Source organism: Clinocottus analis, unplaced genomic scaffold (genome assembly GCF_023055335.1).
Source record: "Clinocottus analis isolate CAN_PGR_092001 unplaced genomic scaffold, fCliAna1.0.p SCAF_7, whole genome shotgun sequence".
Taxonomy (NCBI): Eukaryota; Metazoa; Chordata; class Actinopteri; order Perciformes; family Cottidae; genus Clinocottus; species Clinocottus analis.
In genome coordinates, this window is record NW_027176229.1 from 6,617,864 (window position 1) to 6,643,577 (window position 25,714).

General features: G+C 41.7%; 2 protein-coding genes across 2 annotated transcripts; both read right to left on the reverse strand.

The window, feature by feature from the left end:
* Nucleotides 1-1,438: 1,438 nt before the first annotated feature.
* Nucleotides 1,439-3,994, reverse strand: zgc:114041 (uncharacterized protein LOC574425 homolog). The gene is made up of 4 exons (XM_068566685.1): nt 3,752-3,994; nt 3,510-3,653; nt 2,092-2,874; nt 1,439-1,766 (listed from the first exon to the last, which is right to left on the reverse strand). The coding sequence occupies exons 1-4, from the start codon at nt 3,945-3,947 to the stop codon at nt 1,594-1,596; spliced, it is 1,296 nt and encodes a 431-aa protein (XP_068422786.1). The 5' UTR covers nt 3,948-3,994; the 3' UTR covers nt 1,439-1,593.
* Nucleotides 3,995-5,773: 1,779 nt separating this feature from the next.
* Nucleotides 5,774-24,426, reverse strand: jak2b (Janus kinase 2b). Its single transcript, XM_068604747.1, has 24 exons — nt 23,946-24,426; nt 21,923-22,154; nt 20,746-20,869; nt 20,523-20,640; nt 17,720-17,865; nt 16,939-17,230; nt 16,464-16,583; nt 16,075-16,232; nt 15,484-15,595; nt 14,841-15,027; nt 14,070-14,194; nt 13,761-13,895; nt 11,904-11,991; nt 11,452-11,579; nt 10,903-11,041; nt 10,484-10,635; nt 10,185-10,335; nt 9,680-9,816; nt 9,144-9,333; nt 8,880-9,004; nt 8,622-8,794; nt 7,766-7,883; nt 7,349-7,462; nt 5,774-6,700 (listed from the first exon to the last, which is right to left on the reverse strand). The coding sequence occupies exons 2-24, from the start codon at nt 22,143-22,145 to the stop codon at nt 6,593-6,595; spliced, it is 3,363 nt and encodes a 1,120-aa protein (XP_068460848.1). The 5' UTR covers nt 22,146-22,154; nt 23,946-24,426; the 3' UTR covers nt 5,774-6,592.
* Nucleotides 24,427-25,714: the final 1,288 nt, after the last annotated feature.

The window sequence follows — 25,714 nt, forward strand, 5'->3', positions numbered from 1 at the left end:
CACTTCCTCCTCTGTCTTCTACTCTCTCGTTCCACCTCCTTCCTCTTTGTAAAAACAAATATAAAATGTGAAAAATGAAAGAAATGTAAACATAAATAATTACAAAACATTAAATATATTTTACTTTTGAACAATAGGATTCACACAAGGCAATGTGTTGTAAGAATGCATTTTGTACCTGGACCTTGTGCCGTGTATCGTATGCATGAATACACACACGACGTGACGCTAACTATCCAACATGACTTTCCATGACATGAGATTCTAACTTTCACGACATGCTTTACTTGGATCTGAAACATTTGTGACAAAGTAGCTCTGTGAGGCTTTTAAAATATAAAGCTATGCATTTCATGTTAAGTTGTGGGGTCATACAAAATGTTCCCGAGGGCCACGCTTTGAAACACAATGGTGTACAGCCTGGTTGCTGTAGTTCAGCAGTGGTGTTTTGAGCCAAATAGTATCAGCAGTATGCAGCTAGCGAAGATAATACTCACGTGCTGAACATTGGAACACAAACATAAGATAAAAGATAAAGATGACAATGCGTTTAAAACCATCAATGGAAATTTAAAGAAATAAATCACTCAGACAAGAACTGGTGATGTTAACGAAAAAAGCTGAAGCCATTTATTATTCTTGGAGAGAATCTGTTAAAACTATTTAAAATGGCTTTACAGGGTTGTTGTTTTTTTAGAAATGTTGCGCTGAACTGTGTGTATGAAAACTAGTATTACAGTACTTTAGAAATCATTTAGAAATTCCACATTTTAAGTCTTTAAAAGTCAAATTTCATTTCCTTTTACATCTTTAGTCTTTATTGCACAGGAAGAACAGATTTCATTGAACACGTTATACATAAAAACCTACACCATGACCTGTGATCAAATACGCTCTTTAAGATCAGAGAGCCAACACACCAGTAACATGGACCGCCAACACTTGAGTTACCACACCAGTTTTTAACAGCTGAAGGCTCACTGTGGGAAGTTACAGGTGCAGTCTGTTGATATTTTATTTATCTGGTCAACAAATCTCCTGCAAAGATCAAGACCAACAATTTCATGTCAAGCATTAACTGATGTATCTTATTTCCTAGTGCCGTAGCACACCATAGGCGTTCTAATTCAACGTTCATATGCCATCCCATGAACACAGTTTATTAAAAAGGCCCCAGTAAACGCACCATCCCTCGCAGAGTCGGTGTGCGGGACAGTATTGCGTGTGAGCGTGTCTGCTGCAGTACAAGTAAGGCCCTCGGGTTTGGCTGCCAGTCGGTATATCCGTATCGACGCTGTGGTCCTCCAGGACGAGAAAGAAACATTTTGATCCTGCAGACTTGCAACTGCAACTTGAATTTATGATCACGGATGTTTTTGTCGTAAGAAACTATACTCAAGCTTTTAAAACAGCACAGGATCAGAAACAGAAAGCAGCCTTTGATCTATTGGTATTATGTTATTGATTTGAGCCCATCTCACAGGTTGAACTAGGTCACGCAGCACGTGACATGTGATCAAACACTAATCACTTCATTCTGGCACCTCATGCTTATAACCAGGGGGAAATCCTAAAACAAAAGTCTCACTTGACTTATTCTGCCTCTGAGGCGTCCTGGATAATCTCTTGATGAACTTTAGCGTCCTTTGAATTTCTCCTCTGAACCAGGCGGTCCACCAGGGCGACAAACACTGTTGATAAAATGAGGCAGACACCCGAGAGGTAGAAGGCGCCGCTGTAGTCGTTGGTCTGGTCCACCAGCCAGCCTGCACAGAAACAGAAGATTCAAGTGGTTATACATAAACAAACAGGCCAAAAGTTGTTCATATATTCTTCCTGTGGGGGACATGAACTGACATGACAGCCCATCTAATAGTTCTTAAGATATTTCAGTCCGACCAGCGTCGCCCATCACAGTTTCACACCGCATGAAAGACGTGTAGTTGACAAACCAAAAAAAACTTGTGTCATCGCCACAGCCAATAAAGATTAAGGTCAGTTTTTCCTTCATTTCCATTGCCCTTGGAAATGGAAAAAAATCCCAACTCTGCACTCCAAGGCTGCTCGTTTTCCTACCCTAAATCTGCTCACCTGCAGTAGGCGGGCCGACGAATCCGCCGACGCTGCGGAAGAGCATAAAGAGCCCCAGTCCACTGTCGAACCCCTCCAGCGATACAATGTCCACGATCGAGGTGACGTGAATGGCCACCGCGCAGCCGAACAGGAAGCCGTAGAGCGAGGCAAAGACCAGGAGGGCCCAGTAGTTGTGGCTGATGGGCAGCAGCAGGAGCACCACCCCGAGCAGAGTGACCACCATGGTGAGCAGCTGCAGGTTCCTCACCAGCCTCATGTTGGCTATCCACCCGCAGAGCAGCCTCCCCGCCAGGTCTGCCAACGCCAGGGCAGAGAGGATGAAGGCAGGCCAGTAGCTGCGAATCCCCAAACTTTTGGCGAAGGGCACGAGGAAGAGTGGCGGGATGAAAAACCCTGCCGCCGCAAAGATGGCAAACAGGATGTACAGGAGCAGTTCAGGTTTTCTCATCAGGGAGAACTGGAAGATGACCTTCCTCTTCGGCGGCACCACAGTGGCGTCGACTTCTGGACTTTCTTTGTTCTCCTGCGTCGGGCGCTGGACCTCCTCCAGGGGCCTCATGACAGCGCCGCAGACGCACAGGTTGAGCTGAAGGCCTCCGATGATGAGCAAGGCGCCCTGCCAGCTGTACACCTCAAGCAGCCACTGGAAGAAGGGGCTGAAGATGGTGGCGAAGACGCACTCGCCGGAGCTGGCTATGGCGTAGGCCAGGGGACGCCAGCGTACAAAGTAGTGGCTCACCATGCTGTTGGCAGCGATCCATGTGAAGGAAATGCCCGTCCCTGGAAACAGAAGATGGAAACCTGCATGTTTCCTTTCGAAAGATTGGCGTCATTTCTGTGTGTCAATTTCTTTACCACAGACGATTAAGAGCCCCACTTTTACACAAGGAGACGTAACGCAACAAATATAGTATGTACATTTTGTGATTAGTACAAAACCACTTAAGTATAACAGAACGGATAAAACAGACTGTATCCATGTGTCCCATACTGAGAGTGTCCCATAATGTTTTAACTTAGAGTGGTAACCTTCAAAACAACCCACCTACCAAGATAATATTTTGAGACAAATGGGATTCATGTGAACGGATTATTTGGTGAACAAGATACGGCTGCAATTGACCTTAATTTCTATCCTTAATTTATTCTGTTCTTAATGAATCCCCTAGTCAGTTTTGTTGTCTTAAAACTGTAAGGAAACAGTACAAAATGAATAAACGAATTACAATTTCCCAGAAAACAATGTTTCACCATGCGACTGCTTATTGTGTCAGTTAAATATAACGTATAACCTTAAATACTGAAAGCAGGGAATTTGAAGAATTCATGTCATTAATCAATATACTATTAATCAATTCTAAATATGGTTGCAGTTGTATTCGAACATTATGGCCACAGCGTGCCGAGGGTGCTACCTTGCAGGACGCCCATGGTGAGGTAGAGCCAGGGCAGACTGAGGTCCAGAGATGCCAGCAACATGCCGGAGGCCGCCAGCAGACCTCCCACTATGATGACCACTCTCTGAGAAAACTGGACGGTCAGCGCACTGGCCACTGGAGCTGGGAGGGAAAATGGACACACCATTCAAAAACCAAACAAACAATCTTGAGTTTAAAAGCCACAAAGGACGTAAAAGCTAGAGAAAGCATGTGCTCACCTGCCAGGTGAAACATGGCGATGGTGATGGAGGTGACCCATGTGGTGGTGCTGGTCAGGACGCCAAAGTGAGCCTGGATGTCCAGGAAGAAGAGGCCGATGTTCTTGAAGACAGCAGTAGTGAGGCCCATGGTGAAGAAGGCCGACATGACCACCACCCAGCCGTACCCCCCGTCAGGGGGGCCCCTGGACCTCATCCTCAGAGCCACTCTGCAGGCGGCCCTCCGGCCCGCGTGCCGAGCGGCCGCCGTGCAACAAACGGATGAAGCTCGAAAAGGTACAGCAGGCCTCTTGAAGATGATGCACACAGATGCATTACACGGGTGGGATTTAATGTCTGTAGCATTCTGTGATGCACCAGAGGTGGTAAAAGGACTCCAGCACGAGGAGAAGTCCTGCATTTGACGTGACAGAAGCCTTGTCAGCAAAATGAGTCACGTATTAAAATGAGAGGAACTGACTGGTCCCATACATGACATTATTGGATTGTTAGTGGTTCATTTTAATGAAAACCATCTGATGTGTTTCTTCATACATACACAAAAGAATTAAATTTAAAAAAAAAAAGATGAATACAACAGCATCAAAACCGAACCAACACCAAATATTCGCAGTAAAGAAAGCTCACGTGAGATTCCTTTCTCGGGACAAACCGCGCGCTCTTACACAGAAGTTTAAGGTAATACCGTACAACAACAACAACAACAACAACAACAACAACAAAACGGCGACCGTTCGCCTTAAAGTCTGAGACTTTGAAGTCACCTTTTGTTCACGTTCACCAAACGCGGCTCGCGCGCCGGTTCAGACGCGACCGCACAGCTCGACACGTCCTCGGTGTGATGAAGAAGCGCGTGCGCGCCCGCAGCGTGCGCAACATCCGGACTTTTAAATGCAATATTAATTCAATTTAATTTGATTTACGACAGTGAATTAATTCCCACGAACGCCTGTGCACACGAGGGAGAGCGAGACGAGTCAATATTGTGGGGAAAAAAAGTTATGAAGTTATATTATTATAATATAATATACTGTCTTTTGCGGTTTGACAGCTTGAATATGCAAAACATCTCCACAGAAAAACAGGTTAGAAATAACTGGAAAAATGTACTTTCAGAGGAAGTGTAGAAGTCATAAAACACATTTGACTTGCTGTTCCTTGAATCTGACAAATCATTTTACAACTTTAATTTACTATCTCACAATTTGGACTTAGAAAATGAACATTTGGACACATACCGTATGTTTTTGGACATTCTTTCTTATCATAGAAAAACAAAAACATTTTCCATCCGTTTTTTTTTTTTTAGATTCTTTACCTGGATGAAGAACGGCCACCAGGACTACAAAGATATTGCACAGGAATTTTGTAAGGGGGGGAATATAAATTAACTTTAAATAAATTGCAAGTACCGAAACTTAGTTAGGTATGGAAGCTATGAATTTAACTTGTTAATATTATATGTATTGCAACATGTACTGCATTATTTAGACATTTAACTACTCAACTGCCTGCAAACTAAATTGCTCTCCAGGGACATTTAAGTGCTCATGTCAAAGTGACATTAGGTCATTTGGTGGAACCTCCTCCGTGTGCCTCCTCAAGGTCTCCATTACTGCGGTTACGTCACGAGGGGCCGTCAGTATGCAGTGCAGTATCAGGGCCTGCATGGATTCTAAAGGTTAAAATGTTTCCCCCTGCACCCTGATAGTGCTATGTGGACTACAACTTCAGTTACACACATTTGCGTCACCTGAAATAAATGCAATGCTTATTGAAAACTTTGACAATTGCCTTAAGGTTTTTGTGTTTATAAGCTTGGAAGTAGGTCAACGTTCTGGACGGCAGAGTAATAATGAGTATTGGTTGCCTTCTAATAAAGGCAAATTCAGTATATTGTGTTCTTTCTGATCAGTGTTGTTTCCCTTTAAATTTCCAAACAATATTTTGCACATTTCGTTCATACTGTAGACTTTCAAAAGCAATGGACCACAAGAGTTTGCTGAACAGATACATTGACTAGAACTGTTCTTTAATTTTCTCACAATAAAAACAAAAAAACAATAATAGATTTTGAAATCACCTTTGTATATACTTCATTTATACTGACATCTTGCTTGCTTGTAGTTCAAATATAGTACTTTACTGTCATTTTATAAAATTATAAAATTTTTCTGGACATATTTACACCATTACACTGTGGGTATATATACACACACACATACATAGAAAACACTCAGCTCTATTCGACAATTTCTCTTCAGGCGAGTGGAAAAGCTGATGGCGAGAGCTAGTCCTGCTAGCTGTTTATTAGAACACAACACACACTCTCGCACACACACACACAAACATACAGATTACAGATGCTACTAACATGCGCACAAATACACACACACACACACAGAGACAGAGAGAGAGAGAGAGAAAGACAGAGACAGAGACAGAGACAGAGAGAGAAAACCTGTTTTACGCACGCATCTCTAGCTTTAAGCCTGGCAGGTTTTTATTTTGTATTCACAAATTCTCGAACTCTTCTTTTAAACCTTTATCCAGGATCTCTGACTAAACCAACATCACCGTCAACAGTTGATCCAAGCCTCTATTTCCGTTCTGCTGCCACTTTAGAAAGAGGGGTTGAGTGCCTTGCTTAAAAGGCACCATGGCAGTAGTTTATGAGCTGTCCTAGTTTCCAACCACCGCTCTCACAGGCACAACCTGCTTTTCCACTCGCTGGCGCTCAGCAGAAGGATCTGGTTGTGGCCTGTCACGAGCAGGGCAGCGATTTTAAGAGCGACTCGATGAAGAGGACCAGAGCACTTGATGGGTGATTTTTGAATCCGTCTAAAACTCCTTACTGTCCCTGAACAAGTCTATGCGCAGGGCAAGCTCCTTGAAAGAAGGGCGTAAGCCGGGGTCGTTGTCCCAGCACTCCTCCATGATCTCATGTATCTGAGCGGAAAAACAGGGAGAAAGAAAATTGTGAGTTAGTTAATTTTGAGTTCACGAGTGAAACAGCATGGTTGGTAACTGGACCCGTGCTTGTACACGCACGCCTGTAGCTGATTTTCATTATTTATATTACTTTTTTAAAATTTGCTTTCTGAAGATAAGTTACTGTACATTGCCAAAAGGGGGATCAATTGTAGAATTTTGAGTATTCTAATTGTATTTTAATTTTTTGCATACCTTGATAGAATATAGATGCCACAAAATCTCCTCAAAATTGCAGATTTCAGTCATATTGCCATCCAAAACTATTGAACCTGATGCAACTTTTGCTGCAACACAAAGTCACGCGGCAAGGGGCTGCATTGGCCAATCAAATATAAATTTGAAAAAATATTGACCTATTGATTTGTCATTTCTGCGTCAGTTTATTTACCAGAAACGATTAAGATTACCACTTTCACATACGAAGCATTAATGCAACAATTATGGTATTTACATAGCGCATCTAATGAATGCTAATTTACAACCGTCGTTCCTGTTAAGGCTTTTTAAATTTGAACGAAACCACTTAAAATAAACGGAACATTTAAAACAGGCTGTGTATGCATATGATCCAGTCAGAGAGAAAACAGCAGCGCATGCTTCTACCTCCGTGGGACACCCCAGAGGTTGAGGCAGCCTGCTGCCTGACTTGAGGAGCTCGATGAGGTGATAGACGATCAGCTGTCCCTGCTTGTCATTCCCCATCATGGACATAAAAACCTGAGGAGGAAAATGGTGACAGCCAAGACAAAGACCGAATATAAGTCACGTGACGCAACATGAGCAGAGAAATGGTATTGGTCAACATGACAGACTACTAAATGACCTCAGTGAGAAAAGGCGTGCACATTTCCCAAATTGAATTTTGTTTAATTGTGTCACTCATTTTTGTCACTGTGAATAAATCACACTGGACTTCTGGATCAGCGGCCTGAGACCAGAAATACCCTCAGCGAGAAAAAGCAGTGTCAATAAATAAAGTTAAACAGGTGGTGATGCGTGGGAGTGTGTGTTAGCACTTACTGCCGGGGGGCTGGAGTTCTTATCGCTGAGGGTGAAGAGCTCATAAAGCACCACCCCAAAGCTCCAGACGTCCGACGCCACAGAGAACTTGCTCTCAGTCAGCGACTCGGGGGCATACCTGCAAAACAGCACACTGAGTGACCGTCTGTCCCTGCTCTTCTTCCCTTAGGAAAAGGGGAAATGTTGTAATGTCACAAGAATTCCCAAAAGGTGGATCAACATTCGAGAGTTAAGTGTTCACTATAACAGGAAATGTTGCCTCAAGATCCCTCCAAAAATGTGGATTTCTTAAAGTTACTACAAGGAACTTTTATTTTGGGGTGAATTTGGCGGCTCCTGTGGACAAAAGGTGTAGTGTTTCCCTGCCGCAGCACCCGACCACCGTGTCATGTCAATAAGATCTGCAGCTGCCAGACTCGCTGCAAACGTCTAATTTTACAGTAGCAGGGTCTGACAGTCTGCTACGCCTCCCTTCCCTCCAGCAGCATGGTGTCAGTTGTCTCCCAGGAAGCCGTTGGTGAGCTCCAGGCCCAGTGGGCCCCACTGCTGCCCGGGGAGATAGTCTGATCTGCAGGAATGTCTGGTGAACCTACACGCTCGTTTTGTCTGATATCACAGGGAACCAAAGCCAATGACAAGCAACCACCATCACTATATAGACGATGGTCTTGTTTGCTCGTGTAAATCATATACTGGCATCAGACTATTACATAAAGTCAGTTTCATAACCAGTTTAAAGTTCCTTGTATATCTATAATTAAATCTGACTTTTTCAGTAGCCGCAGCTGCACAACATCATGAGGAGGGAGCAGACTTCTTCTACGGAGAGAACGGATATACTTAAAAAGAGACTCACCAGAATATAGGACTCTCCCCTGGCTCTTTGACCATGTAGTACTCTTTGTCCTGAGGCAGAATTTTGGTGAGGCCGAAATCGCCGATCTTTACCCTCAGTTCACTCTCCACAAGGACATTTCGTGTTGCCAGGTCTCTGTGGATATACCGCTTACTTGACAGATACTCCATACCCTGGAAGTGCAATAAAAACAAGAGCAAAAATGTTATCTTAAGCTTCCCAGGTCCATAAAGCACACGACAAAACAAAAGAAAGTACCTTGCAGATCTGTGAAGTATAATGCAGAAGCTTCATGTGGTCGATCCTCTCCTTGTTTTTCATGAGATAATCTCGCAGACTCCCAAAGGGAAGATATTCCATGACGAGACGGAGATTTCTTCGTCCTAAGAGAAGCCAAAAAGAAACTGTCATCCAGAAGATGCGTGCCAAAAGCTTTCTCGACATTCTCAAATGCTCCTCCCAGATAAGGAAACATTTCAGTTCTGGAGGAGAATGAAGCTGCTAATTGCAGGTCAGCTGTACCTGCACTGTAGCAAACGCCTTTGTACTTGACGATGTTTTCATGCTGCAGAGATTTCAGGATCTCAATCTCTCGCTCAAAGTCTCGTATGTGCTCCGCGGTGCTGTGCTGGAGTTTCTTCACAGCTACGACCTCTCCAGTGTTGTCCTGAAGCGGGTCATATCGACACATCTCCACACTGCCAAAGTTTCCCTTTAAGAGAAGACCAACTAAAGTGAGCCGTCTTTTATTATTTCCTTTTTCACTCTTTTTATTTCGTACCCAAAGTCCATCGAATCAAGGCAAATTTCTCTTGATTAAACTTGTATGCAATACACCAGCTGAAACTGTTTCATGAATAAAGCATTATTTCCATCACATTTCAATCATAATGTTTTAATTCTTCCAGAATCCTGTGGCGGTAATTTAATGAGAAAAGAGTGATGACAGCATATGCCGAACACAACCCTATTGCAAGAGGAGGAGAGGTTTTAGGTCTCAGATTATTAACGTGGGCTGATTTGCTCTTAAAGGACACAGTTTACACGCTTCTTCATACCTTGCCCAGCTGCTGTAAGAATATGAGGTGTCTCTCTTCAAACTGAGCCGGCTCCTGACTCTCAAAGCCCCCCGTGGACCAGCTGGAGACCACGGTCCTGTTCGGCAAGATGTCACTGTCCAGGATCAACTCATAGTCTGGGGATGCAAAGACAAACATCACGCACATTCAAGAGAGAAATTTAGTAAATCAACACTTACAAGCTAGGCAACTCCTCTCTCGGATTAATATTTAAATTAATCCCAAAGAGATGACATTGATATTTATTTTCTCATCTAACAATTAGTAGAAAACTTTCCCAAAAAGCTGAATAATTCTTTGAAGAAGTCTCCACTCTATTGGATATCTTGTTCTAATCAGAGCTAAATACAGGAGCTTTGACGTCTGAAGACACTATGATGAGTGTTTGCATCTTCAGGGGATGTGCGTCCGGAGGAATTAGAGATTCCACACGGGTGTGACCTAGATTCCCTGGGGAGACAACATTAGGTGCATATAAACCAACCTGGTGTGAAGAGGCTGTGGAGGTCACGGATAACGGCACGAAAAGTGGGCCTGAACGAAGGCTCGTAGTCCATGCAGCTGGTAATCAGATTCGCCAGTTCGGTCCACTTTGGTGCAGGAAGCTGGTGGTGGTCCTCATAAAACAGGCTTTTCTGTGAGGGTTGGTATAGTGTGGAGATGATTTTAAAAACAGTAATCATACATCACAATGATATACACAGTATCTTCACCATCTAATATTAACTACGATGTATACACCTTGATAAAGCCTATATTTTAGATCACATCCCCCCTCCCTACCTTAGAGTTGTCCAGTGTTGCTAAAGGTTTCTCCCCACCACTGCAGATCTCCCATAGTGTGGTGCCAAAGCTCCACTTGTCTGCAGCCAGGCTCGGGTTGGCAGGGTCCTCGATACACTCGGGGGAAATCCAAGGGATCCTCTCAATCAGGACTGATCCCAAACAAAAACATTAGTTAGTACATTCTTCTTTTTAATAAAATTAAAAAATAGAAAACTAGTAATGAGTAAACAAAACAAAAACTATTTTGCATCATAAAACATTTTTTCTTTTTTATAAATAAGATACCAGGGTCAACTCATTCCACCTGTGTCTTCTGTAACTATTCAACATGGACAACATGGTTTGAAGAACACAACCTTGTTAAGCAGCTGCCCCCTGCTGACTGAAGAGATGCATTACAGGAGAGACAAACTCACTTTCTTTGGGAAGGACAGTGATGCCGATACCGGGGTCACTCAGCTTGATGAAGGGGGGGTTCCCAGCCCGCCGGTCTTCTTCTCTGATCAGAAGAATGTTTTTTGCGCATACATTCCCGTGGACAAGGTTCTTTTCTTCCTGCAGGTTCAGAGAGGAAGAGATAAATCAGCCTTTAGTAGTCTCACACAGCCAGACCTCCCTCCACAGCGCCGTGTCAGCGTCAAAGAAATAGTGCGGTTAGTTCAAGGGGAGGAGGATACGCGGCCGATGGCAGACTTATAACCAGAGTGAGTCCAGACAATCGTTTACCAACACAGAAAACGAAAGTTACGAAGGTAACTACGGTTCTATGAATCCTGGCTGACCACCAGGAAGGATGAAATAGAACAATGAATCGCTCTTCTTACGGTTTCCTTTTACAATCCGGTTGTTCTGTTTTTCTTTATTACAATTTGTGTACCCAATTAAATTCAAGAAACACACAAATTGATGTTCATCAATATTTTTGAATTCGTTGAAATCAAGTCTGGCATCACACTCATCCCTACCAGGAAGTTCATGGCCCAGGCCAGCTGCTTCGCCACCTCCAGCTTCCACAGGAGGTTGATCAAGTTCCTGTTCTTCTTCAGGTAGGTGTCCAGCGACCCGAACTTCACATACTCCTGCACCATGATATCTGAAACAGGACATTTGTGCAATTGCAACTCAATTCTTAAAACAGATATCAAATAAACATCATTCTCATGAGCCTTTGCAAATGGTGTTACACAAGGACACTTGAGAATCTGATTTGGTTATGGTTCTTATCAACATGATCTACTAAAGATTAAACACTTTGTTTTTGGACTATTTGTAATCAGAATGTTATATAAATTATAGCAAAACAAGGCCTCCTCACATAATTTGACCATGATGTCATAAGCTCATAGTAGTTGACAAACAAGAGTCAATAAACAAGAGTATTGCTTTTGGCCAGTTCAGAGTCTCTAAGCTGACTTACTTTCTTCTCCACAAACACACACACCATAGTTAAGTACCAGGTGTTTATGGGACAACTGGCTCATCATGCTGGCAGCTTCAAAGAAAGACTGCAGGAGAAGAGAAGACAGTTAAGGTAGAAAGCTAAATTAATTATGTGCCCATAATAAACAAATAGGTACCCAACAACAACAACAACAACTAACTGTCATCTTCATTGTAAATAAAAGAGAGGTTCAGAATGTTTCAGTCTACAAAAAGAGGACATTTGTATAAAAGAAAGCTAACTGGAATCTGCTTGATTTGTTTAACAAGCAACATATCAACTTCAGATAAAGTTTATGAAGCACAGGCCTCAGATATTCAGATTCGCTCACATTGGAAGCACGTTAAGGGGTTTCTTCATGGCCCGAATGAACAGAAGAAATGGTTACAGCAGTCAAATGTAATGATGAAAAATTGCTATCATAACTAAAACTTTATAATATAAATATACAATTTAAAACATATACAGTATAGGCGAAAGAAAAGCAGCAGAGCTCAAACTTGTTCAACAAATGAATGAAGCGATTAAGCCGTTCAAATCGATTAATCAACAACATAATTCAGCGCTCCACTAGTGTGATCTGCAAAAAAGTAAATGCGAAACAAGAGCATCAAGAAAAGAGCGAGAAGCCAACGTGGAATAAACTAGAAGAGTAGACCCGCTGGAGTGCAGATTTCCACTTGTGTGACGTTTGATTAAATGAATACAAAACCACAACAGCATCCAGACTGCAAGCGTATCCAACAAGTTTTGAACTCGCACGTCTCACACAACAGATACGCTCTGATTTTAATTTCTGTAGCCGTCTACGCTCCATGCCAGAGGTCATTTACACTTCAAGTCTATTTTTTTTTTACAATACGCGTGTAAACACGAGGTTGATGCCCAATAAAAAGGCACTGAATTAAAGTACAGTCGTCCCTCGCTATAACGTGGTTCACCTTTCGCAGATTTTTTTTTTTGTTCCTTTTTTTTTACAGCGTAGTACAGTATGAACGCACATTGTGTTCTGCGCCCTCATTAAGCTGAGGGACTGTACTGTACACCTTGTCAATCAGTCTCCTCCGGGCAGTGTCTCCTGTACAGGACAGAAGACGTCCGGATAAAAAGTCAGCGGAGCGGCTCCCTGACAAAGAGGCGCGGTCAGAGGACCGTTTGAGAGTGTTTAATAAGAGAGAAATGTGAGAAAATGCTAATGCCTGTCTGAGAAAAGTGTATCAAAGCGTGTGTTTAGGGGTTTTACGGCCTTAAAACATGTAAAATAATGGTAAAAAATAAAGCTGACTACTTCGCAGATTTTGTCTATCGCGGGTTGTCTTTGTAACGTATCCCCGCGATAAATGAGGAACCACTGGACATCAGATTTCCCCCGCTGTTTCTCTCTCTGCCAGCTGCTGAGCAGCGACTAAGCGTTTCTTTGAGGCAGAACATTAAGAATAAAATGACGGAAAAAAACCCTCCTTCTCAAAAACAAAACCTGTCGATTTACATTACAATTGTCACATTGAACTAAAGTTCACTGTGTGACGCATCATGGCGACTGTTTTTAATGCTCCTTCTGAAGGGAAACTATCAGACCGTTAGCTGTGTCTTACATAGGTGTGAAACTCAATCAAGTCATAATCCATATATTTAGTCTATATTTAGAGTTTTTGATCACTTGCACAACCGGCTGGTTTAGGCTTACTGTCGAAAAAGTGTTTATCTCTGTCAAAAAAAAAGGCCGGCAGAGATGTCCAACTAGAAGCGCTCAGACCGGCTGCACAAAGAAGCCTTCTGAAGACCGTGACCTGCAAACAAAAACGTTTTGCACTGCTTGAAAAGGCCACACACCTCGGAGTAGTTTCTGTGGACTTGGTCCAGGACTTTCATGACAACTTCCGTTTGGTGCACGAGTCCATAATCTCCCAGCTCCTTGCGGACCCCTTTAAAGATCTTTGTAAACGTCCCTTGGCCTAGACTCTCCATCTGAAAAGAAGACCATTATTGCGCGTTTTTAATTTGAACCCTTAACAGGTCATTGTTGTATTTAACTCTGAGCATGACATGTTAGTCACACACAAACACAATAATTGGGAGTGCTACCACATTCTCATGCATTGAATGACAGATGACAGTCCTGAACGTGCAAACTAAGCTTACAAATTCCAGATCTTCTTTTTTTATTTTGTGAAACACCATCTGACTGATGTTGTGTCGATGTAGGGACGGAGAGAGAGGCACTTCGGAGTCCTTGTTGCTCCTACACACCAGGAGGCAAGACTTTTCTGTTGATAAAGAGAGAGAGAGGAAAGCAATCTTAACGAGAAACTAAACTTTCAAGAGCAATATATGTAGTGTGATATGTTGAAAGTGGTCACACTGATGTGAGTCAGCGATGGAAACATTTCGGTGGAAATGAATCCTCCATCAAAATTCCGACTATTTCTGGTTTAATTACGTGAGACTGAGAAACCTTTCAGTCCTTCCAATTATTAGTTTGAACACTGTGTATCCTGTGTTTAAGATTGGCCAAAGTCCTGACTTTAATTTTAAAGTAATTTTTATATTACAATGCAGAAAATGAGCGTTAATTTGTCCAGGACAGTTGCTTTCTTCTTTGGAGACAGAGACTCCAATACGCTGTCTCTGTTTTCCGCAACATATGAGCACCATAAAGCTGGAGGCACATGGACACCATCCTTTAGTTATATCCACTAATCGATGGTGTCCATTTCTAGAGACGCATCTCGTTGTGATCGTGACCTCAGACTGCTGCCTCTGCCACCCAGTCCCAGATGAGCAGAGGCATAGATGGGCAATATTGTGGCATATAATATTTAGATTTTGACATTGCACATTAGAGAGTAGCACACACAGCTTTTGCCAAAGTGTACTAATCTCTCAAAAACATCCATAGTCTGTCAGATTTACCTTTGGATTTTGGTGGACAGCACTTGCTGAATTGGAAAATGAAGCTGTCGGAGCGCACAGTTTCCTTTTGGTAGCAGCTGAGAAGCTCCTGCAAGCTGCTGAAGTTCCTTTTGGTTCCACTGAGGTTAAACTCCCCAACGACTGACGTGGTTATCTGGCAGTGTTTGTATTCTACAACATCATACACCTACAGTCGCAGACACAGAGAGGAGGGCAGACAGTGGAAAAGTAAACCATTTGAGTTTCAGTCACCGAGTCCTGTTGGACTCAATTCTTTTCAGCTCATCGAAACTGCTTTGCTGTGCATGTAGCCTTATATAGTGCAGCTTTTCAGATATGAGAAATCTCCTGATTTAAATGATGTTTGTGTTAGCCTTTAATTCATTCTTCCGTTTGTCACAACGTTAAAGACGACATTAACCACTGATGCGTCTGAGAAGTTCTATTGATTTTGAGGAACCGAAGAAGAAGTGTAAAACCAAGAGGCCAAAACACAGTTCATAAAGTGTCCATGGGCAAGTGAATTTAGATTAGAGCACGTAACAGAATAATTGTTACTGTATTTAAATTTGTACTCTTTCCAAGAGGTCAATACACATGTTGAAATATGCCAAGGCAACCACCACAGGTGAGTTTCACATACCTCTACAGGGAAAGTCAGAAAATACTTGTTGAAGTCTTTAGGGCTACATCTCAAAATGTACAATCCTTGTTTGTTTCCACCCCTCTGAAGCCGACTGATGGCAATTTCCATTCTGCAGCAAAAACACAACGCAGAACAGTCACGTTAGGTCTCTGCATCTCTGCAGAGAAATACAGTTTCAGGAAGTCACGAGGACATGAGGAATGCGTGTATATTTTCATAGCAGTTTTAAAAAACATCAATAATTGTACAGTATTCTGCCTGAAGAAGAATGTTGTTAAAAAAGAAGCAATTTTCACTGCTGCCATCGCAGTCGGCTGACGTACGGCCAAAACTTTCCCTGCAGAACTCGCGCTTGTGAGCCTTTGTTCTGCATTACATGCTTTAATAGACATGAAAAAACTGAATGTCACTGCCTTAACACATATTATCTTAACACGTCTTTCCTATAAAATAATGTAGGATGAGGTGAAAAATGTATTTTAAAAAAAAGTTGTTTTTTTTTTCCTATTCATTTAAACTTGATTTTATTTTTTGCCTCGCTAATGCTGGTCCTAAAATAGATATTAGGCTTTGTTATTATCCACTTACGAGATGGGGCCATGGCAATGGGAAGCGATGGTCTCCACAAGTCTGGGAGGAGCCACTTCTTTGCAAAGGTAGTGATGTGCGTCCGTAGTAAGCCGATAGTAGCCATCAATGAGGGACACGAAGGAAAGAGCTTGAGACAGGCTGAGGAACTCCAACTCCTGAAATATATGAAAAACACTTTTAGACATCATGTGTAAACTTCCACCATTCTTGAACTATCTTGTTATTGTGTTTCTCATTGTTTTTCGCTGGAAGCAAAACCTTTAAATCTAAAGTGTTTCTCTCTACTTTTATGGCCCTCTATGAGACAGCGGGCCAGATTCACTAAAACTGTCTTTGGTCAAATAGTCGTTTCTTTGCCAGGTTACGACAGAGTAAAGAGAACTTACCAGATTCTTGCCATCTTGTTTGTTGATGGTGACCACCCGACTCTCTACAGCACCCTCCCTGCCGGCCTGCTTGATGCTGATGTCAGTGACGTCAGGGAAGTCACACAGGGTCTGCAGCTCCTGGACGAACAGCATAAGATAGGACTTTGGTTGCCACAAAACCAGCAAAAATTGTATTCCAATAACTAGAATTATCTGTATTGCCACAACTCTTTTAAAACAGAAATAATACTGTTGAATAGGTTGACACATATTGCCACATTACAATGAACAAAGCATGTGAAGTGTAATGCCAATACTTGAGGGCTTAATTCTGTGCTTCTGTTTGTTGTCTCCTGCTCCGTTTAGCTCTCAATTCCCCTATTTCTTTTTCCAACATGTGTTGTTTGATTTGTAGGTATTCTGGGAACTAAAAGGCCTCCAGTACGGCAAATATTTAGGTAGCAACATGTCTCACAGCACTCAGGAAACCAACCTGGTCGGAATCTTTCAGTTTCTCTCGACACCACTGGATGCCGCTGTTCGCCGCCACCTGGATGATGAGCTGTCCACTGGATGGCTCCCTGACCTGGAAGGTCTCTGTGTAGAAGGACTTCTCCAGGGACTCCATGCTGATGAGGTACTTAAGCTTGAGATCGCGCGCTGTGGCCCGACACTGACTGAAATGCTGGATGAAGCGCTTGAAGCGAAATCGGATTCGCTTGCGTGTCAAGAAGTTGCAGTCCTGGATCTGAGCGCTCATATTCTTTGGCAAGAAGGACTTGTAGCTAATGGTAAGCAAGAAGGAAACATATATTTGTTACGCATCAGCCTAAATCTTATTGTTTAAAATGTAATTATGTAATTAATAAAAATATCATGAGTATCTTCAGTGGAAAGGGATTTCTTATCATGGGCTTGTGCGGCGTTGCATACAAGTGTTAGTGTTAAATAAAAATAACTTTTGACTAACACGAGGCAACAACTGCAAACCTCATTAGCTTTTAGTTCAAAAGGTACTAAAATAATGAAATATAATGTGTTTGAATCACAGAATAAAAAGAAAACCAGTTTCTAAAAAGTCAGACTTGAATGACGCTGCTTTGCTTCAGAGTGTGGCTTTTATTATTTCTCAAAGTACGATTGGTATCGACACAAGAAAAAGTTTTGTTTCAGCACGAGTTGTACACTATGACATCATTAGCAGGAAAAGGGAGTTCATTTCTGATGATTCCCCAAGAATTAGATCAAAAGCCACCTTTGTTTTTCTCTCGTACCTTATTGTGTGATAGATGTCCAGCGGGGACATCTGTCTCTCCTTGGCAGTTCTTGTCATATCGAGTACAGCCATACCAAGGCACTCTTCCTGAGTTTCATGGGAGTTGGGGATCTTCACGAAGCCACTCACAAAGTCATTCCTCCACTGCACAGAAAGTAACACAATCACTGCTGAACCCATCTGACAGAAATATATCAGACGATTAGTAATATTTATACGAAACATGAATTAAACTGGACACACACTGCACTGCTATATCCACAGCTATAACATTACTGCTGACTTCAGCATCATCAGCACAGACAGGATCTCTCTCTTGACCAGACACTTGGCAGAAGCCAGACAGACACACAGCATAGACTCGCTGCGTGCGGACAACAGAGCCGAGGTGAAGAGAAGGAACATGCCGGGGTGCTTCGGTCTCGTTGACCCAACCTTTTTGGGTGGCGAGTCCCAACAGTAGAGACACACTTCCCTCTGCGAGTCATAATAACCTTTCTTTATCACAAACACAGGGGCTCAGCCTTAGATTAGACTGCGTGGAATTTTATACACCCTTTACGGAGCAAAAAACAAAACATCTGTCAGGTGTGCATGTATAATAGCTTAATGTCTGCCAACACGCTACACCCTCAAATGACCCCCGCAGTAGTGCTTCCCATCTCCCTTTCAGACTTGTCCCGATTCACCAGGGCAGATTTCCACAGGCACAAATCCACATAATCCTTCAGATCACTCAGGGTTTAGCTCCAGTCTCGTCTACTAGTGTCAGTTACCTGGATTCACCTGTACCACACACACATTGTTTCTATTGAAATACGGTTCATAACAGGGCTGCAGTTGTCAATTACTTTAGTAAATGCTAATTTTATTGATTAATTAGAGAGATTTTTGATAAGCAACAAAGCCTTGATGCAAAAAATTAGGATCCCAGATTGTTTGTAATCAAGTTACTGAGAAATCTTTTCAGCCCTTGTTCATACAAACTTGACTGAGGGCACGCCGGGCTGATGACGCAAACAGTCTCTAACGTACATTTCTCCAGCTTTCTTAATAAGTAGTTGCTGTTTCGTGGAAAAACACACATTTTATTATAACTCGTATTTGGTCTAAGGAAAAGCATTTAACAGACAAAAAGCAACATTTAAAATGTAGTCCATTCATAACCATAGTGGCACTTTAAGGCATTACTTTAGTACAGAGACTGTGAACAAATGTGGCATCCCTGGCAATATTAAGCGACTGGGTTAACCTCGAGTCAAAAAGTATTGTGGGAAACTACAAACATGAGGCACATGGTGCACTGGGTGACGTCTTTCTTGATTACTGTGAACATGTTTTATTTTTAGTAAATTCCACACAAACCGTTTTAGTGTTTTACTAACATCAATTCAAGGCTGAAAATAGTCCCCAAAAACATGCACTTCTTAGTTCTGTTTTAGTGACTACAGTGCCTAGCTTCTTTAGGAAAATACTTTGGTCATTTCTAAAAAAATATATATTATAAGAAAAAAAATGTAGCCCACTTCTAAAAGAAAAATCTACATCTTCATAAGCCAAGCCAATGGGCCTGAGGAAGACAAAAAGTAATAGGAAAATAGAGACATTCTCTTGGTTTGGCTCTCTTTTTGTTTATTTGTGGATATTGTGCTGACCTGCTGCACATCCCTCCCAAAAATTATTCCCATAAGTCAAATCAAACATCTTGTGGGTCCATGGCAGCCTTCGGCTTGTCACTGTCAGTAAGAAAGTTTTATCGGCATTGTGACTGTAACCATTATTTAAGATGAAGAAACTTTTCTTTGTGTGGCTAACTTAATTGTTCTAGACAAGGACAAGAACTTTCTTTGCACAATAGCTCCGCTCTGCCACATGTTCCCACGGGCAGCCCTCGTTTTCACAGACCAGACTTTAGTTTGTCAACTGACTCTAATCCTCCTGACCAAAGATGTCTGTTACGTGTCAGTGTTTGGTGTTCTCCCCTCCCCTCTTGTTTTACCCCACAGGTTCCAGTCTGTTAATTGGTTTCCACCTGCGAAGACCAATCAGTGGAGTGGTGGCCATTTTAAGTAGAAAGCCAGAAGAGTTTGGGGCGTTTTTTCTTACTATGCACACACTGACACTGTTAGGCTTGTGGTGAGCGGTTGAAGGCAGTAGGTAAGTTTGAGTTACATTTGTGCAAACACATAGTTACTTTATGTCTAGCAACATTAGGTTGTTGGACGGTGCTCCCTCTGTATTTATTTTGGTCGACCATTTTTAGGCAAGCTTGTGAAGCCATTTTGTTTGTTTCCTTTCCAGAGGTAGTCAGTCTGGCCTAGTTTTGTTATCTTGATTTCTATTTGTTTGGCACGACCACAAACTGTCCCAACCGCTCCCACTTCATGAATAACTTTTGTTTTTATTCCTCCACAGCAGTGCGAAAAAATATTGTTTTAAATGATAATAATACATTTTATTTGGTGGTGCCTTTCAAGTGACCCAAGGTCGCCTTACAATCCAGGATAAAAGCATGCAAGATAGAAACAGTAAAACAGAGCATCAAAATGTTGTTCCTACTTTTGACATGCTTTCACTTATTCTTTGGCTTTCGTTTATTCTTTGGCTGACTAGTGCTGGTCCCCTATTAGACTAAAAAAGGGACGACACAACGTCCAAGGAAGATGTCCTTGTTTGATGCCCCATCTACAATACAATCCTAACTGGCTCTTGACTATTTTGTTTAAAAAGTGCAAATATAAAGGATAGATTCTCCTTTAATTTATGGAATAATGAGACTGGTTGTATGCAGAAGCACTCACCTGCGAGAAGAGGTATGACATTACAAAGTCATCAATGACGGGGCTTTCTGACCCCTTGGTAACCCCATAGCGATACGCTCTGGACGCCCCACCATTGTACCAGCCAGGGAAGTAGTACCTGTAGTAAATGGCAATAAAGAAAAGGCAGTCAGTAAAAAGAATACAATTTTAAATCTGGGAAAGTTACAAAAGAGGCATGCAAACGCAACAACATTGATGCTACCTTATCCTGAAAAACACATCTTCAGAGGTCAGTTCGTCCAGCTGGAAGATGTGGTTGGGTGAAAACCACAAGCTGTCTCGCTCTCTGAAGAGACCAAAAAGGTTGCAGTACAGTGGTGATATACCTAAGGCAGAAAAAGAAGCCAAATTTATGTTCTCTAAACTTGCACTCCATTTAATTATTTTCCCTGAAACGGTACAACGTGGCTATACCGCTCTAAATCAATGTTCCTTGTTCATCTTTATAAATTAAGTGGACAAACTAATTACTTTACACACGGACAATCTGTGTTCATTCAGAGGGAAAGAAGAGCACATCATGTTATGGGGCGACTGTGGCTCAGTGGTTAGCATTCCAGTCTTTCAATCAGAGGGTCGGTGGTGTGGCAAACCCCGGCTCTGCTAATCCATGTTGATGTGTCCTTGAGCAAGACACTTAACCCTGAATTTCTCCCTGTTGCTGTGTCTACAGTGTATAGAGCAAAAATGTAAGTCTCTTTTGGATAAACGCACCAGCTAAATGAAATAAAGTGTAGTGTTATGCGTTTTAACACACACACGACAACTAGCGTAAAATATACTAAATAAAAATGAATAAAAGTTGTATTTAATCAAACATGATGATGATGCTGCTGCCAAGCCAGGGCTAGTGCTCGAGCACTAGCTGCCGTAAAGGCTGCACTGTTTGAGCTCAAGTAAACAGTGTTAGTGCAAGTTCCCACACCACTGCCTCTAGGACCCGTACCATCATTTTGTAGCTTTTGTCTCCGCAACTGCTGCTAAATTTAGAATTCCATTAAAAAAAATTTTTTGAAATCCATAAATTAAATTAGCCACACCGATATTTAAGCCTTTTGGGTCAAAGTTGCGAAAAATATGTATAACTCAAATTTTACGGTATGTTTCTAGTACCAATACACGGGTCAATAAAGATTGTCTCAAATATCAGCTGTGTTTGGTTTACCATCAAACACATAACATGCAATCCCATCAACATGCAGGCTCGTCTAGCATTCCCCTGCAAGGCTCTGATCTGTGGGTAGGTTGCATCGTACGTTTTTTTATTTTGTCTTAAATTAAAATACTCTCGACAAACTATAAAAGCATTAAGAATATTGAAACGGCAAAACACATGAGTGTGTGTGCCTTATGCAGTCTTTCATGATTTGAGTACTCACTGCATGCCTTGGCTGCATCTATGCACAGCTCCTCAGCCACGTAGTCCCCCGGTGGGTAGCTGAGGAAGCCGCCATCGGTCGTTTCTTGGCTGCTGTGGTAGAAATGAAGCTTCAGAGCAGCAGCAGCTGGCCTTGCGTCTTGAGATTCCCGATGGGCAGTCCCATTTTGGTGCACCGCAGGGCATGTGTCTGTCACGGTGTGCATGGCTGGCAGAGAGGCCATCAACACAACCTTCAATCAGATAAATGCAAAATATGAGCCGAAATAATGTTTTTTTTCTTGTTTTTTGTATTTAACTTTGATCTGCTGTGTTGCATGGTCTCAATCGTTGCATAAACTGTTCTTGAAATTGCAACGTTACATAAAGCTGCAGGGCAGAGGAGCCACGGTCTGAAAGGTCAGACAATTTGCAAATCTAATTCTAAAACAGGCAGCTCTCAGTGAGTTACAAAATGCAATCAAAAACGTTTCGCTGTAAATGGAGTTTTGAGATGTTAGCCCTGTAGCATTACACTTTCCAGCACAGATGAAGTTTAAAATTCATGATTTTCTCAATAATTAGGCAACTTAGGTTTAAATTCTACCAATTTTAGCTGTTACATGTATTTTGTAAAATGCAAATAGCTGCTTTTCAGCCCACCTCTAGTCCTCTTCCCTTAAAAACAGTATTACATGAAACTGCTATTTCTTCCATAATCTAGAGTAGGCTACAATATTGCTGGGGTCGTGTCCTTGTTTCTTTATGCAATCAGCCCACCATGCATAATGTTTTTATTATTAAATTTAAGTAACTGAAGTGAGCTGAACTGTTCTGGCATAATAAAGATAAGGTGAAGACCCTAACAAGTCAAAGAAAAACATGAATTACGTTATTGTAAAAAAAAAAAAACCTATATTGTGTGTGTGTGTGTGTGTGTGTGTAATCTTGCCTTTAATACTATTAATCATTTGATCTATCATCATATAATCATACCAAATTGAAATGTATAGATTTGTTTTTATTTGATGTGAATGAATTGACTCAAACTAGGAAAAGAAAATCCTAACTCATCAATATGATTATTGTTGTTATCAAAAAAGTCTTTGACCAACCCATTGAAGGCATAGTAAAATGTCTCAGATCCCAGGGGAATTGCAAAAGCCTACAGAGGGCGCTTCAAGCACAAAACCATAAAATAAAACGGCAACTCCTTGTATTTTAAGAAGTGAACTTGGTGAAAGGTCCACATTGTACTTGGTACATCACAAATTATCAATAGCTCTTCAAAACCGATCCAATTAATTAAAATGTGCATGTTTCTTTGCTCACTGAGCAAAAAAACATGCACTTGCATATCCAGCAGGCTGTTAAATACAACACTTCCCACAGTTAGAAAGAGGATATGGCATCTATGACAGTATATTAGTATATTCTCTTAACCTTTGCTAAACACACAGGATGCCTGCTTGGCCATACAGCGCTTAATCATTCAGACTGGTCTACACCAACTATCTACTGGGAAGCTCCAACATGCATATTCTATATCCTGAATTTCAGGAGCACAAAATAGGTTGCATGGCATTTGAAATCTAGCATTAAGACTAAAGGTAAACATGCAACAGTTGCTGGACGCCGATTGTTGACATGTCAGTTCAGTGCTCACCTAAAGGGGGGTTTGCAATGTAAAGTTGCAAATCCCCAAAATTGATAGTTGAACTGGACGCATCCGGTTAAATATCAGAGACTCAGCTGGCCGATCAACCCTCATTAATGCCATGGTCTCGCGTGCTACGGTCAGCTAGCTATAGCGCCAATAGATTAACTTAACGCCGGGAGCCTCGACGTCACGGACTCGCACCTCTGTACGAGTTAGCTCCCGTTAATGACACACACACACACACACACTTGTACACACACACACACACGAAAAAACCCCGCTGTGAATATCTATTTTAGCGACTTCCCGGTCTGGCGTTAAAGGTTCATGTGCGCGCAGTAAGATACCGCGCAGCTGCCAATGAACTATTAATGTAAACACTTACTTTGGAAGATGAGCCAGGCGTGCGGACAGCTAGCTAGCTCGCTGCTCGCCTCCTAGGCCTCTGCCGCCGGGACGAGCGAGAGAGTTTGACAGCTAACGTGCGCGCAGACACGTCAAGACCTCACACCGCAGCCCTCAATAAACACACAATTGTATGGCAGAAATCCATCTGGAAAAGGTGTTATTTTCCTCGTCGCCCTCAGCTGGCTGACCTGCTCCCGTTACATAAACTAACCCATTCACTCCGGAGCAACTTTAGCCGTCTATCTTGTCGGTCTTGTAACTTCAGTTAACTTTAAGCTAACTGATCACAAACTGGTCCGATGACACGCGATTCATCTGCGGGCTAGCCTCGCGTTGTGCCAGACTCTGTGGCTGCGGCTGCACAACGAGTTACATTGTTGACATCCTATCAACTGAATGGCTTTAAGTCTCTCCCTCTCTCCCTCTCTCTCTCTCTCTCTCTCTCTCTCTCGTCGCCAGTTTGTCAGCGCCAGCTACTGCGCAGCAGAAGTCAGTCAACAAACCAGCCTCTCCCACATTGATGCTGCCTTCAGGTGCCGTCGGAAATATCAGAATTACCGACAGACAAAAAAAAGCCGTCCTGCATGTTACCAAATATCAACAACTGAATAATATTTAATTGGGCTTGGTTTAAACATTTGTATTTCCTTTTTTATATAGTGTAAAAAAACCCGTAATTTCCTGCATAGTGGTGCATTTTTCTGTATGCAATTATGGCGGATATGTCTTTAATCTTTTGATTACAATTCAAAATCGAAATGCAGAATGCAAAACAACTTTAATTTAATGTTATCTCTACTGAGTTAACAGACATGCAAGCATACACTGTACAAATATACTCGTCCCCCCTCTTTTGTGTTAAATATCCATGAGGCTGATTAATTCCATTCAATTGATAAATACATCAATGTGCAAAACGTTCTGCAGATTCAAAACATTTCCCACATACGTTTTCTCAAGATGTCGAGTAGTAATATTATGTTGTTTTTAAGCTTTGTATATTAAAGTATCTACTGTTTATGCTTGTATGTATTCTTTTAATATGTCCATATCTATCTTTCTTGTTCCTAACAGTGTGCAAGACATTGAAATCTACTTAACTTATCTGAGTCAAATTCCTTGTGTACATGTACTTATCTGATAATGCTGACTGTGATTTTGATTGATAGAAATGCAATCATACAATTGTGAGAATTATTAAAAATTACACAAATTCGGCAACATGAGGATTGCTATCCTCACAGTGTTTTTTTTTCTTTAGGGGGAACACATTTTCTGTTGTCACATACAAATTTGCATATTTAATTTGATTTATTGTACTCATCAGGCCTCATTCTACAACTTTGGTTAAACAAACAATACCCAAATAATATCCACTTGCGCACAGATTGCAGCACAGTGTTACAAGTTGAACACAATATCATGTGCAGTAGTTTTGGAACCACTTTACTTTAGCAAAGCTGATCATTGTACATTTGCCAAAGGGGTATTGATTCAACCATAGACTATAAGGATTCAACTGTATTCTTTTAATCTTTTCCTGTAATTTCCGTCCTGCATGTATTTCCAACTGCTTTACGTTTCAGTTTGAGTAATTTTTTATTATTATTTTGATTTATTTTCATTCTGACAATCATTACATGGTAATCATGGTTATGACTGGTAAAGCGACTTGATCAGATCTCGCAGACATATCTCCAAAAGTCTAAATTTAATATATATACTACGCTAACAGCAACAACATAA

What these genes read in the sequence shown, in the direction of transcription:
- jak2b (XM_068604747.1), bottom strand. Translation starts at nt 22,145, where the DNA reads ATGGCCTCTCTGCCAGCCATGCACACCGTGACAGACACATGCCCTGCG. An exon ending in TGTCATACCTCTTCTCGCAG is followed by an intron (nt 17,866 to 20,522) that starts GTGAGTGCTTCT and finishes CTTTCTGTGCAG; the next exon opens with TGGAGGAATGACTTTGTGAG. An exon ending in AAAAAGAAGATCTGGAATTT is followed by an intron (nt 13,896 to 14,069) that starts GTAAGCTTAGTT and finishes TCTTCTTTTCAG; the next exon opens with ATGGAGAGTCTAGGCCAAGG.
- zgc:114041 (XM_068566685.1), bottom strand. Translation starts at nt 3,947, where the DNA reads ATGAGGTCCAGGGGCCCCCCTGACGGGGGGTACGGCTGGGTGGTGGTC. An exon ending in CGCCATGTTTCACCTGGCAG is followed by an intron (nt 3,654 to 3,751) that starts GTGAGCACATGC and finishes TTTCCCTCCCAG; the next exon opens with CTCCAGTGGCCAGTGCGCTG. An exon ending in CACCATGGGCGTCCTGCAAG is followed by an intron (nt 2,875 to 3,509) that starts GTAGCACCCTCG and finishes TTCTGTTTCCAG; the next exon opens with GGACGGGCATTTCCTTCACA.